The sequence below is a fragment of the Protopterus annectens genome, chromosome 8.part0 (assembly GCF_019279795.1).
Source record: "Protopterus annectens isolate FY-2018-M chromosome 8.part0, PAN1.0, whole genome shotgun sequence".
NCBI classification, from domain to species: Eukaryota; Metazoa; Chordata; order Ceratodontiformes; family Protopteridae; genus Protopterus; species Protopterus annectens.
This window is the reverse complement of record NC_056741.1, coordinates 909,434,824-909,448,519: the sequence shown is the minus strand read 5'-3', so window position 1 is coordinate 909,448,519 and position 13,696 is coordinate 909,434,824. Positions and strand designations below refer to the sequence as shown.

The 13,696-nt window shown below is 35.8% G+C and overlaps 1 protein-coding gene across 1 annotated transcript in view; it reads right to left on the bottom strand.

Annotated features, from left to right (window-relative positions):
* LOC122809148 (carcinoembryonic antigen-related cell adhesion molecule 21-like) overlaps positions 1–922 on the bottom strand; it is a 618,106-nt gene extending 617,184 nt beyond the window's left edge. The window contains exon 1 of the mRNA XM_044080430.1: positions 776–922. Coding sequence (XP_043936365.1) covers positions 776–830 — 55 coding nt within the window. The 5' untranslated portion in view covers positions 831–922. The remainder of the gene's footprint in view (positions 1–775) is intronic.
* Positions 923–13,696: the final 12,774 nt, after the last annotated feature.

Genomic DNA, 13,696 nt, shown 5'->3' with positions numbered 1-13,696 from the left:
ATATAAAGCTACTTTAATATGACTCTCAGATGGGTGCAATCAGATGTCTGTTATGAAGATAATATCAAACTACAATACAGAATTAAATTTAGAACATGAAAAAAAACAGAAATAGTTCATTCTTAGCAAGATTAAATAGATATCCCTTTATAATTACTACATCTATCTCCTCAAGGTTTTCACAGCAAACATCTAACCTGCTTGAATGCTGACATTTAACACTATAAAACACGAATGCAAATACGTGTGTGTGTGTGTGTGTGTTTGTGTGTGTGTGTGTGTGTGTGTGTGTGTGTGTGTGTGTGTGTGAGCGTGCGTGCATGTGTGTGTGTGTGTGTGTGTGTTGATTTAAAGCTAGATAAACACACACACACACACACACACACACAGACTTCATACACTTCAGAACACAGATACACAGATTTCATTACATTGCATTATATTGATTTTTATAGAAAATGCAATAAAAAAGAAAACCAAAAAGAAGAAAAAAAACAATTGACAGTCATGAGTTTCCTGTGCAATCAATTGGTTCTCATCAAACTGTATAAAGCTACTTTAATATGACTCTCAGATGGGTGTAATCATATGTCTGTTATGAAGATAATATCAAACTACAATACAGAGTTAAATTTAGAACATTAAATTGCTTATTTTAGTATGATTAAATATATATATTCCTTCATGATTACTACATCTATTTCTTCAAGGTTTTCAAAGCAAACATCTAAACTGCTTTTGAATGCAATGAAACCAAATCAGAGAGGCTCCTTACCTGTGCATGCTCCAAGAATACCTAAAACCAGAAAGCTAATTTTCTTTAACAACATAGTGGCAGCTTTCAGAATACTCTGTAACTCTTTTATGCAAAAAATAATGTACTGGGAACTGTGAAGTTTTCAGTGTGTAAGTCAAACTCTGACTGAACACGGAACCAATAATTGTGAAAACAGCTCTGCAGTGTTTAGTGTCATATTTCAGTTTTCACCCTAACAGCAGGAAATTTCTCAACCACAACTGTGTGCACAGTATTCTAAATGACACTGCATGCAGATGTTTTTGAAATGTATTAACTCCTTCACTCAGCATATCATAATTGTGTCATGCTTTTCAGAAAGTGGTTTTATATTGTAATAGTACTTTATTTTGTAGTAAACAATATATTTTATTAAAGACAGTCATTACAGTGAATCAGTACAACTTATTTAGAAAGACTAGGTCATCAACACACTTATTCCTCACCCATGGGCACACCTGACCTTTGTTCTAGCAATGTATTAATGTTATTTGTCACAGTGTTGTTCTGGTCCAGATTCTGGTTCAAATTTTATAACAACATTTGTTCTTCAACAAATAAATCTGTGTAGTAATCCATTAATATCTTGTATACTCCCTCACACATTCTGCCATTCCATAGTGATCTACACCAATCATTTTTTGTCCTGTTTATACATTTTTAGAAACATTTCTTGAATATCAGTATGCCTCATGGCCAGCTTTAACTTAATGGGTATTTTATTATTTCTGATTATGTTTTTTTTTTTTTTTTAGTTTAGTTTATTCATCTGCTAAGTACGTAAAACCTGTAGATCTAAGTGCCTGTTTTCAGAGACAAGCAAATAGCACTCTCTGGATAACTGTCTCGGTCAGAGTCACACAGTACACAGTGACAACTGTGGGATTCAAACTCCAGACTACAGGAGTCGTCTCACAGTTATAATTACCTGCATTAAACTGTCAGATTTTCATATAAATTATGTTTAAAATAGCCCTAGATTTTAATAAGGCAAAGGGAGGTAAATGTATTTTAGGCAATATAGTCTTACAATATATTATTATTGTTACAAACAGTCATAAATACTTCTGCAAATGATGCTAAACTGTTATCCTATTCTCATATTGAAGCTATGAAAAGTTTGATCAAATGACTCAGTGAATGATCCTATGGCCCATACTTTTGTGATAGTGAATCAGACTGTGAAGAAGTAAAAAGGTATATAGTCTTACATATCTGTTCATGCAGTCTACACAGGTACCAGGTATAGGATTCCTCATACAGAACAATGGCCAGAGATGACAAAACATAGCCAGATAAAGGCAAAAATATCTGTAAATATCGGTTCTCACTAGAATTCAGAGACTGAATGGATATTCATAGTATCTTTCTTTTCTCATTAATCATTCAAACTGCAAAGTCTTCTAACTGAAAATAACTCTCTGGTACCCTACTATCCAGACTCCTCCCACCAACCAAACTCAAGCATACTACTTGCATCCTTCCCAGAGCTGACTAATAGCACCAGAAATGCCAGCAGCCATTACAGTCAAATGTTAGGTTATGCAGGGCTGAAGGAGGGGATGACCATCTTATTTCTATGCTTGTTTTAAGTGTAGTGGGAGATTGTGTCATTTTATGTTGCAGTTACTTGAGAATGTTTATAAAAAAATTGAATTCTAGTGATATACCAATGTCAAAAAGGGAACATTTAAACTTCTGAAGTCTTAACATTTTATTTAATGATTCAAATAATCTCTTAATTTTGTTGTAGCTGATTATGAACATAATCTTTTTTAATGATGAACTATAATAAGTAGAAATCTGAAAAAGTGATGTTGTTTGGCATATTTTCCTTTTTAAAAAATATGAACTGGCTTTGGAAATATTGGGTGTAGTGATATGTAAACGAGTCTCATATTTATAATGTTGATGATTAACCTATAGTCATAATTAAAATAGAACTTTTCTAAAATCAGCAATGCTTTGTCCTATTTTCTCTCCTTTTTTAAATGCTTACACAATCATCAACATTTTACCATGTTTTCTTTCTTTTTATTATACAAGCACCATTATAGCCAATCAAATAAAATCACAGAGTGAATATCCATGAATCAAAATGAAATTTGCTATCTGTAGAAGTAAAAGCACAATTACTTTTGTAAATATCATTTACTATTTCTGCCAAGAGCGTGACATTTTCTAAGTTTTAGTGTATTCAGGAAGGTAAACCACTTGATGAAAAGTAACTGCAGGAATGACATTTTTTCAGTCTCAACTCCCCACATTTACAAGTCATAAAATATTTCTAAATGTCTTTGGATCTCTTAAAAGATTACAGTTGTGCAAGCCTTTTTTCACCAATGCAGGGCACTTCTTTGTTCCCCAAGGTTGAGCTGTCATGGGATTGGTATGTATATCTAAGAATGGTTTATTATGGGGAGATTGCAGGAAGCCTAGTTCTGAAAACAATATGTTTGGTAATCAATGTTCATCCATAGTTTGGGCAGGTTTGTTTTTTGATGAATTTAACTCATCTAGTTTGCTGTCATGGATCACAATTTCAGTATAATCAAAATACCCTTAGAATCTGGAATGGAAATGACAGGTAGTCATTACTCAAAATAGCCTGGCTATTTTTATTCCTACTTTAACCTAAAATACTTTTACTACACTAGCACCACATTCAGTAAATCCAAAACTGTGCCATGCTGAAATCTCTATCCAAAACAAAACTAAAACAAATAATACAAAAAAGTCAAAACAAAATTAGACATAAAAAATAGAAAACAAAATTAGGGTCTTCATTATAGTTACAACACAACTGAACACCTGTGCAAGCTACCGAGCCAAACCATACTCTCTCTTTAATATCATCTTCAAAAATATCAAACTCTGTAACATATAGCTTTTGTCTTACAACATCATCTCCATGTTCTTGTAAAAATGTAATCACACAGTAAACCACCAGAGTCAGCTCAGAGGACACCAGTGCCATCTGCTTACTATATTACAATCTTTTTGCAAATCAACTCCATATTGTAATTCCAAGACCCACCACGTCCCAGAATTACAGCAAAAAATGGTAAAACTAAAAAACAGCAAATGTTGACAATCACTGTTCTCATTTAATGTTATTTTTTTTTTTGCAGGGGACAAACATCATGTTCCCCCAATATGTGGTAGATGCACTTTCCAACCCCCTACATCTATTATATATTAACAGCACCATAGCTTGGAGAAAATGGAATACTTTAAGCCATAGCAATCTCGAAGTTAATATATGCAAGTCTTCATTTTCACACTTTCTGTGTCATTGTTCAAGAGATTGCACTTACAAATATCATGATTTAAAACTGTTACATTGCAAACACAGTGTTATATGAACTGGCATAGTGAGCTATGCTATGCAAGTAGGGGACTATTCACAGATGCAAGAAACACAACCAGGCATGATATGCAAATGGATGCATATAGATTCATAAATTCATAGATTGTTACTAGGCTAATGACCCAGAGGGTCTTTCTAAGTCTAGCCAAGTTTTTTCTGAAAGAATAATGATGTTCTCTATCCAAATAAGTCATTGAAGGACAGTTATTTATAAGCTGCACCTATCCAAAGGCATGTGGGTGCCAGGTCCAATGTGAATTTCCTATTCCCCTTCCACTGGTCATGCAAATGAGTGCTAACATGCCAATGAGATCCATGACATATGCAAATGAGAAAATCAAACATGGCAGAGCAATTCAGAGATGTACAAATTTAGTGCAAAGAGTTATGGTACTCATCTTTACTGAATACCAGGACTTTCCAGAATGCAGTGGCTTCACTCATGCTGTAATGTTAGGAACAGCATTAGCATTAGCAGAAAAACATGTGTTGGTGCCCATTTTTAAATCCTGTATCCATGATGTTACATGCTGTCACACTCCATGATATAGATAAGTCCACCAGCAGCTGACTTCCCATCACCTCCATGATCAGGACATTGTCAACTGCTATTGTGAGGACAGAGTCACTATACAGGAGTTAGCAGAGTGTGCAGTACACACGTGGAAATGAGGAGGATAGCTAGACTACCTATCCGACGGGATACAAAGAATTATGTAGCATTCACCATGCTTACTATAGGGATATTTTACTGTCTGACAGGGAACATATTAGGAGTTTCACAGGCATTCACTTTATGAATCCTACATCAGTTCCTTGACGTGATGCTGCAGTGTGTGGATAAGCATATATAGTTTGTATGGACAGCAGTGGAGAGAGTCACCAGTATACAGGCATTCCATGACATCATCCATTTCCCTGAAGTCCTAGGGTCATTGATTGCATCCATGTTGCCATCAAGGCCCCACCTGCTCCACATGATATCCAGTGTATCAACCAGGAAGGCTTCCACTCAATCAGCTACAAGGTGGTGTGCAATGCACATGCTATTATATATTGTGTGTCTGTGCATTGTCCTGTCAGTTCCCATTATTATTCCAACATCCAACACACATGAAACCTTTACCAGCTTGTTGAGTGGTATGACTTTCCACAGGACGTTCTAGTTGGTGGGTGATCTCTCTCTCTCTGTCTCACACACACACACACACACACACACACACACACACACACACACACACACACAGCTATATGCCTATATGCAAAGTCTTGGATATGATGTTCCTATTGACATACACAGCAGGTAGAGATGGTGTACAACCCTGCAGTGGCACAGATACAGAAGGTCATCAAAAGATTGTTCAGACTCTTAAAATCATGTCTTTGCTGCCTGGACACATCTGGTGGTGCACTGCAGTTTACATCTGAAACAAGCAGTAGGTTATTCATAACATGAGCTGTCTTACACAATATGGTACACATCTATGGGCCATGACAAAGGCAACAGAGAATAAAGCTGATGCATGCATTAACATATCCAGCCTGTACTTAGAAATGCATTTACTGGTTATACTGTGCAGCAGACATTATTTTACTATTTTATTATAATTTTGCTCTGCCCCTCATAAAATGCTTGATTTTCTGTTATATTAATGGAGGATTACAGATGCAAGACATTAGAATGTCATACTTATTGTTTGAAAAATGCACATTGATACAAAACTTGCTGTTCTATTAACTTTTTACATGGATTAGAGTAATATGTAAACATTGTAACTGAGTTTGGATCTTTGTTCCTGTCTCCACCCCCTGTTATTTTTGCCTTTGTCCAGAATTGTTAAGCACATGAATTGAGAGGTACGATACACGGGGCCACTATTTTTCTCATTATTCCTATCTATTGAATGGACATGGCCAATTTAAGTACTGGGGCCAGCCTCTTTAGGTAGAGGAGTCAGCAGAGCTCCTGACTGGTACAGACACTAATCTGGTGAGCAGTGCAGACATTAATATAGTGACCTGCAGAGACACCATTAGCCTGCTCTACTAGGTAGAGCTTAGAGGAAAAGAGAAACAGCATTTATAGTGAGCACAAAGGTTTTTCAGTGGATTGTTTGGCTATCATCTGTTAAGTTCCTTGCCTTCTGTTGGCAGGACATATTATGCTGACTACTTTCAGAGTTATTTCATAATGGCAGAGGAGATTGTCTTTAACTGGGAGGCCTGTCTGAGGAGATGTGGCAAGCTCTGTAAGCAGTGGGGTACCTATAGCACATAGATGTCTACCATGTAAAACTGAAATCCAAATTGTCATACAATTGTGTACTAATGTGTTGTACTTCTTCACTTTCTGTTTTTATACATCCCTTTCCACAGGTTCACCCATAGTGCAGAATGTACTATGGCAGTTAACACATGGGTCTACACTAGACAACATGCCTTGTGTTAGGATATCAGCAGTCAACAGAACTGCCTCTCTGCAGGGGTGGATTAAGTTCACTCTGCCAAAGGCAGCCCGGAGGGCATGCTGTTGGAAACTGTGGCCACCTGTCAGAAAATGAGCAGACATTTTTCATCTGAAGGTGGCCAAAGGGGGTTCCTCTGGGTAACCTGACATCAGCTATAGTGGCTAGTCATGTCTATGGTGCACAAGTTGCTGAACTTAAGAATTAGGACCCTGGAAACCTCCTTGTGCAACTGGCAGAGTCACGTGATGGGCTGCCGCAGTACATGGACCACCAGAGGTAAGGCCTGCCTATGATGGCAGCCACACAGATGACTGGTGTCCAGATGGAGTCTCCTGTCAGCTGGTTAGGTACTCACTACCGCCCACCTTATCCCTCAAATAGGTATACCTTTTCCATGTGTGCCACTCCCAATGCCATTTTGTGTAGTATGGTACTCCCCATCAGCAATTGTCTTCTGTCCGTCTGTCTGTATCTCTGCACTGTTACCTCTCCTTTTGTGTCCATATCACCCTGTCCATCTCTGTCTGTATTTTTGGGCTTGTTTCTCTGGCCACTGCTACCTTCTCTATTTTTTCTTCTTTGCTCCTTGGTATTAAATGAATGCAGGAAGAGATGCACTTAAGTTCTTTGGGACTCACTATCACTCTCTCTCTCTTTATATATATATATATATATATATATATATATATATATATATATATATATATATATACAGAATAAACATACACACACACTGTGTGTGTGTGTGTGTGTGTGTGTGTGTGTGTGTGTGTGTGTATGTATATATATATATATATATATATATATATATATATATATATAAAATATATATGTGTATCTACACACACAGATATCTACATACACAAATGATGTAGTAAATATATAGCATACATACTTGTTTTATATATAGTATATATATATATATATATATATATATATATATATATATATATGTATATATATATATATATATATATATATATATATATATATATATATGTATATATAAATATATATATATATTATATATTTTATATATATATATATATATATATATATATATATATAAAATTTCCATTTATTTGCAGGGAAAATCTGACTAGGAAGCATAGTCCTTTTTCTGTGGAGGCCTGGGAGAAGAGCTCCATAATAAATAAGCAATGAGACCAGTAATATCTATATAACATACAAAACACATTTTTCCATGCTAGGCATTCTACTGGGATATCATTAAGCTCTTTGGAAACTATTTATTTATTTACCTTTCTTACTCATGTAAATATTGTTACTATCCTGTACCTCCATACCTCACTTCCTTTTTGCATAATCCTATTGTCTGAGTGTGTGCTTATGTTTATATATATATATATATATATATATATATATATATATATATATATATATATATATATAAATATATATATATGTTTGTCCCCCCCCCCCCATGGGCTTTGTCTATGTATGCATCAAATTGATTTTTACATCATTTAGATATTGTTTAAATGTCTGTTGTTACAGCATACCTGCACGATAATAAAAGGATATGCATGTCACACTGCATACTTCTCAACTGTCCAGATCTTCACAGAATGTCCAGATTTTTGCCTCATAGTTTTGGACTGTTCCTCATAAAATTTGTGGGTTTTGATCAAATCATTGAGGCTTAAAGTCACTCAAAAATTACAGACATTTTTAGTTTCAGTCTTTATATCCTTTAGAAAATGCATGCTAACACAAAACCTGTTATTCTAGCAATTTTCTAAGTTTATAACAGCAATATTTAAAATTTGTTCCTATTTTTGGGCCTTTGTCCCCCCACTATTTTAGGCTTTGCCAGATTTCTTACACTAAGAAGTTAAAAGGTATGTGTCACAGGCACAATACTATGACCCTTGAACATCCAGAATGCAAAGTAATCAAATGAACATGCATCTTATGATATAAACATTACAGCAAAAAGATTGCAGTGCCTGTGAGTTTTGTTGTAATGCTGAAATATTTAAACAACACTTTATAAAATTATTTGCTTGGAAACAACAAAATGACAGGAAAAGAATGGTGTTAGAGAGAAATAAAGTGATTTCTGAGAAAACATTTCCTGAAGCAAATCATAAATAATGGTTATTGGGTTATGTGCTATAAACATTACACAGTTGCCTCACATCCTAGCATGTTGACAGCATTATTAGTGAAACAAGTAAAACAGAAAATTTTAAGTTACAGACTCCTTTAAAAGATTACAACTGTTGTGTAATAGTTAAGATAATAATTAATAATGAGCTACATGTTGAAGGCCCTACAAGCTCCTTTTGTACTGTGCAACCTGGAGTAAGACACTTAAATAAACTAAAATCCCTGGACCCTGTGTAAAAACAGAAAGTTATGCTTGAAAGGCCTTATTTTGTTAATTAGGACTTAAAACCATAGCCAGCCTTAGGCATAGGCCAACTAGGCGGTGCCTAGGGCACCACTGTAGCAGGTGTGCTTTTTCAGTAATCTGGATGGTGTAGATAGACTTGGATGAGGGCACTGGGTGGTGTGGGGGAGTGCCTTGGAGACCTTTTTCCTAGACCACCAGTTGACCAAAGGCTGTCCCTGTTTAAAACATAAACTCTTTAATCTAGGTATAAAATATCTCAGATTTGATGGAGCTTGTAAATGTCACTTCAAGTAAAGGCAAATCATCTTAAAACGTTTTATATTCAATGTGTTATTGATGACAATTCAAGACCTTAAACATAAGTCACCAGGGAATCTGCCTCCATAAAATGTTTCAACAACAAACTCACCAGCCCAACTGTCCAATTCATTCTGAAAGACAGCCAAAGACTGGGAAGATCTCAAGATCTCATATAAAATGGTAAAGAATTCCACGATTTAACCCCCCCCCCCCCGGTTTCCTGGATTCTCTCCATGTTGTGTATAGAAGCATTAGTATATACACAAGCAACTCCACCATAGCTAATGTGAGATCTGATGAGGGAGGCATACAGAAGAATGAGCAGCTTGTCACCTCTAGTACTGATCCATTTTAGAATATCTTTCATAATCTCACAACATCTGGGCACTACATTTTCCTGTTACATGATTTCTAAAATTAAGTCTGTCTTCCAGAATCACACCTGACTCACTATAAGATGATGGAGCAAGAATGTGCTCATAAACTGCAGCATAAGAATACATATGATTAACTTTGCTGAAATATATTACAATACTTCATTGATGAATCTCAACTACATTTGTAACCATGTTTAGTATATGTCACCATATTTTAAAATTGTAGTTGTTTTACATCTGTTTTCTTCTTGTCTTGCGTCCTTAACTGGACTAATGTCTATATTTAAATGCTATGTTTTTTTAACTGTATAATGCAAATAATACATAACGTGGAGCTTTTCTCCCAGGGACTCCACTGAAAGCTGACCTGTGTCCAGTCGGACTCTCACGTTCAACAAATGTAAATAAATAATACATTTTCATAGATTAGTACTAAGCTAACTGCCCTTGCAAGACATTTTAAGCCTAGCCAATTGTCCTTTGTAAGGTTCAAACCCTGCACCTTGTGTTTGCAAGATAAACACCTTAACCATTAGGCCACCCTCAATTACACATGACTTCATTGTGTATGGACCACTCAGATAGATGCATACCTCTCAACTGTACAGATTTTCACAGAATGTCCAAATTTTTGCCTCAGATTTATAGTCCATTTTTCATAAAATTGTGGTTTTCTGGCAAATTAGTGGCAAATCATTAAAGATTTAAATTAGAAAATAATGAAAGACATTTGAGTTTCAGACTTCATACCCTTCAGAAAATCCATACTAAAACAAAACCTGTTATTCTACCAACTTTCTAAGTTTGTAAGAGCAGTAGTTAAAAATTGTCCCTATTTTAAAGCCTTTGTCTCACTTTTTTATGGCTTTGTCCAGATTTCTTGCTGTAAGAGGTTGGGAGGTATAAACAGATTGTCAGCACACTTTTGCAGATTAATGTGGTTTTCTATGTTCCTTATCATTGTCACAGTCTTGACATCATCTGCATATTTACACATCCACACTTCCCTAGAATGATGGGCATAAATATCCTAAACAGAAAAAAGTCTAATGCTGATTCCTGTGGCAGCAATCCAACATTCATAATTACTTCCTCAGAATAGTTTCCTTTAATTCAACACTGTAGCTTCTGTCATCCAGCAAATTTGCAACCCATACTTTGACCAAGTTGTTAAATTTCAATATTTTCATAATTTCAAGAATCCTCCGATGTGGCAGAGAATCAAAGGTCTTAGATGGATTAAAACAGATAACATCAGCTAGAAATTTATATTCAGAGGTATCCACCACATTAGAGTATAATTCAGTATGGGTACTTTGACAAGATCTTCCTGTAATAACCCTATACTTCTGCTATGTTCTATCAAGTAACTGTCTAATATTAACAGGAAATAGAGATGAAATAGTTCTTTCATGCACTTTTCCATTAATACTTGTCAGGCAAATTAGGTGGAAGCTTGCTGCAGTATTTTGCGTATTACCCTTCGGTATTGGTACATATAGGTTCATAGGTAAGTGCTAGGCTAGCTGACTTTGCAGGCCATTTTAAACCTAGCCAATTTCCCTTTTTGTGCTCAAAATAACCCCTATCCCATTTGGTTATAGACTGGCCTTACCCATCTCATGGTCATTGATTATATATTGCCACTAATGACAAAAACTGAAATTATACTGTAGACAAGTTGAGGGAACTCCCCATGACTGGGATAAAACATTTAGGAGATGCCTAGTCAAGACGTCTATCATAGAAAGAAGTATAAAGTATAAAAAAGACACTATAGGACAGTACAGGAATTAAATATCAAGCAATATTTTACACAAATCCATTAAATGGCAGAGTACTGAAAATCCATAAATACTGGCCTAGCTTTACTTTGTTCTGTACCATCATAGGAGTTCTTGCCCTGTTTCAGATCTTTATTAATTCAGAAAATGTTTGACGAGATCATGAGCCCTAAGGCACGATATATTACTGATGTTGGGAAGTATCCCCATTTAAAATATGATGCCTAAAACAACTCAGTGCTGGCTTCTGCATGATACAATGAGCCTATCTGATCTGACCCCAAGCACAGTACCTGATGACTCCATAATGTAATTCTGGGATCTGTAATTGTGTGTCCCGGAACTACAATGACAAAACATTAAAACTAAAGGTGACAATTGTGGTTCTCCTTTAAAGTTATTTTTGCAGGGGACAAGACCCCCCTGCACCCCCCCCCCCAATGTGGGATCTGCAGTGCTCCACAAACCTAGTACTTAGCTCTGAGATCACCATAACCTAGAGTAAAGATAACATTCTGAAACACAGTGATCTCAGAAGTTCCATATATAAGTCCCCATTTTCACATATTCTGCCTCTCTATTCCGGGATTCACACTTGCAAGTCTTGCAATTCAAAACTGTTACTCTATCACATACTCTGTCTTTCCAGCTTCGGTTGTAAAATATTTTTCAATGAAGCAAGGCACCCAACTTGATGGAGTCTGTGAAAGCTGTGCTGTTGGTGGCCATTTCATCCAGTTTGTAATGCCCATGTCTGTATTCCAGAGCTGTGCCTCCTGTGGGTCTTTTTTATGTTTCCTTTGGTTACTTCATTATATTTGTTCATGACTAAGTTAAAATATAGAACTTTTATGGAAAGCCAAAAATGAAATTTTAGTACACAATATCCACAAAATAGAAAGATGTCTACACATTATTGCATCAATGATGGTGAAATTAACATTAACAAAAACACTGTTAAGGTAGTTTGTATGCATCTGATGTGGCCCTTTGATACACATCATTACTAGTGCCACAGCTCTGCAAATAATGCATTTAAGTCACCCAAATTTTGTATCTATAATGGAAGGCGAAATTAAAAGAAAACAAGTGTATTAGCCCAGCTACATTACTGCATTTTTGTTTTCATTTGTTTTAGAACAAAGACTCTGATATAAGGAGACAAGAAGTTAAAAAGAAACAGAAACCAGCATGCAGTGTTTTACTGGACAAATCAGGAGTTGGAATAACGGGAGAACACGAATCAGAGGAGAGTTATTATTATTATTACTAAACATGAGTACATCATTGTTCTGTAAACATAGAGTTTTGTTTGATGGTTATGAAACTAATGAAGCAGTAATCATTCAGCATGCAGTCCTAAAATCATTTACTAGATGATGATGTGTCTTTTGGCTTTTCCCGGTTAGGGGGTCGCCACAGCAGAACTCTGGTCTGCTAATGATTGGTAGTTGATTTTTATGTGCCGAGTTACAAGCCCTGCCGCACAACCTTCAATGAAGGTACGCTCATTCACTCATGTCTCCATGCAGAAGACGCTCTAGCTGAGAAACGAACCGGACAGTGTCTTACTGTGAGGCGACAACGCTACCGCAGTACCACCACCAAGGGTTCAAAATTATTTACTAGAAATATATACAAACATAAAGATACAAGAATGCCCTGTGATGGCTGCCTGTAAACTGAAAAGCTAATTCAAGGCAGTGTTTACATGCAAGAGTACTGAATGAAAACTACAAAAAAATCCAGCAATTAATTTATAAAAAAAAAATCAAAGATTTTTTCAGCAGTAATGACATATTTGCCATATAGCCTTAGTAAACAGAGGCTTATAAATGTCTTCATAACACGTTCTTATGTTTTGATGGAGTCTTTCTCCATCTACTCAGAGACTTTTGCTTTGTTATATCAGTCCTTGCTTAGTGCCATTATCCCTGGAGTAAGTAAGTAAGAACACAAGCTTCTAAATGTTTCAGGACATAAGCTATCTTTCAATTGTGATATGTTAATAATCAGAAATAACACTGAACCATATATTCCATATTAAATGTATCTCCCATGATGTCTTGATAAAGGAGACCTTCTTTGTTTTGCCAGAATCTTTCTGCACAGATCCTTTATGGGCTTACTCAAGGAATTCTGTTGTCTTATTTGTATCCTTACTTATAAGCTGCCTCCAACTTAGAGTATGCGGACAAGGTAAAATAACATTGAAACGTGT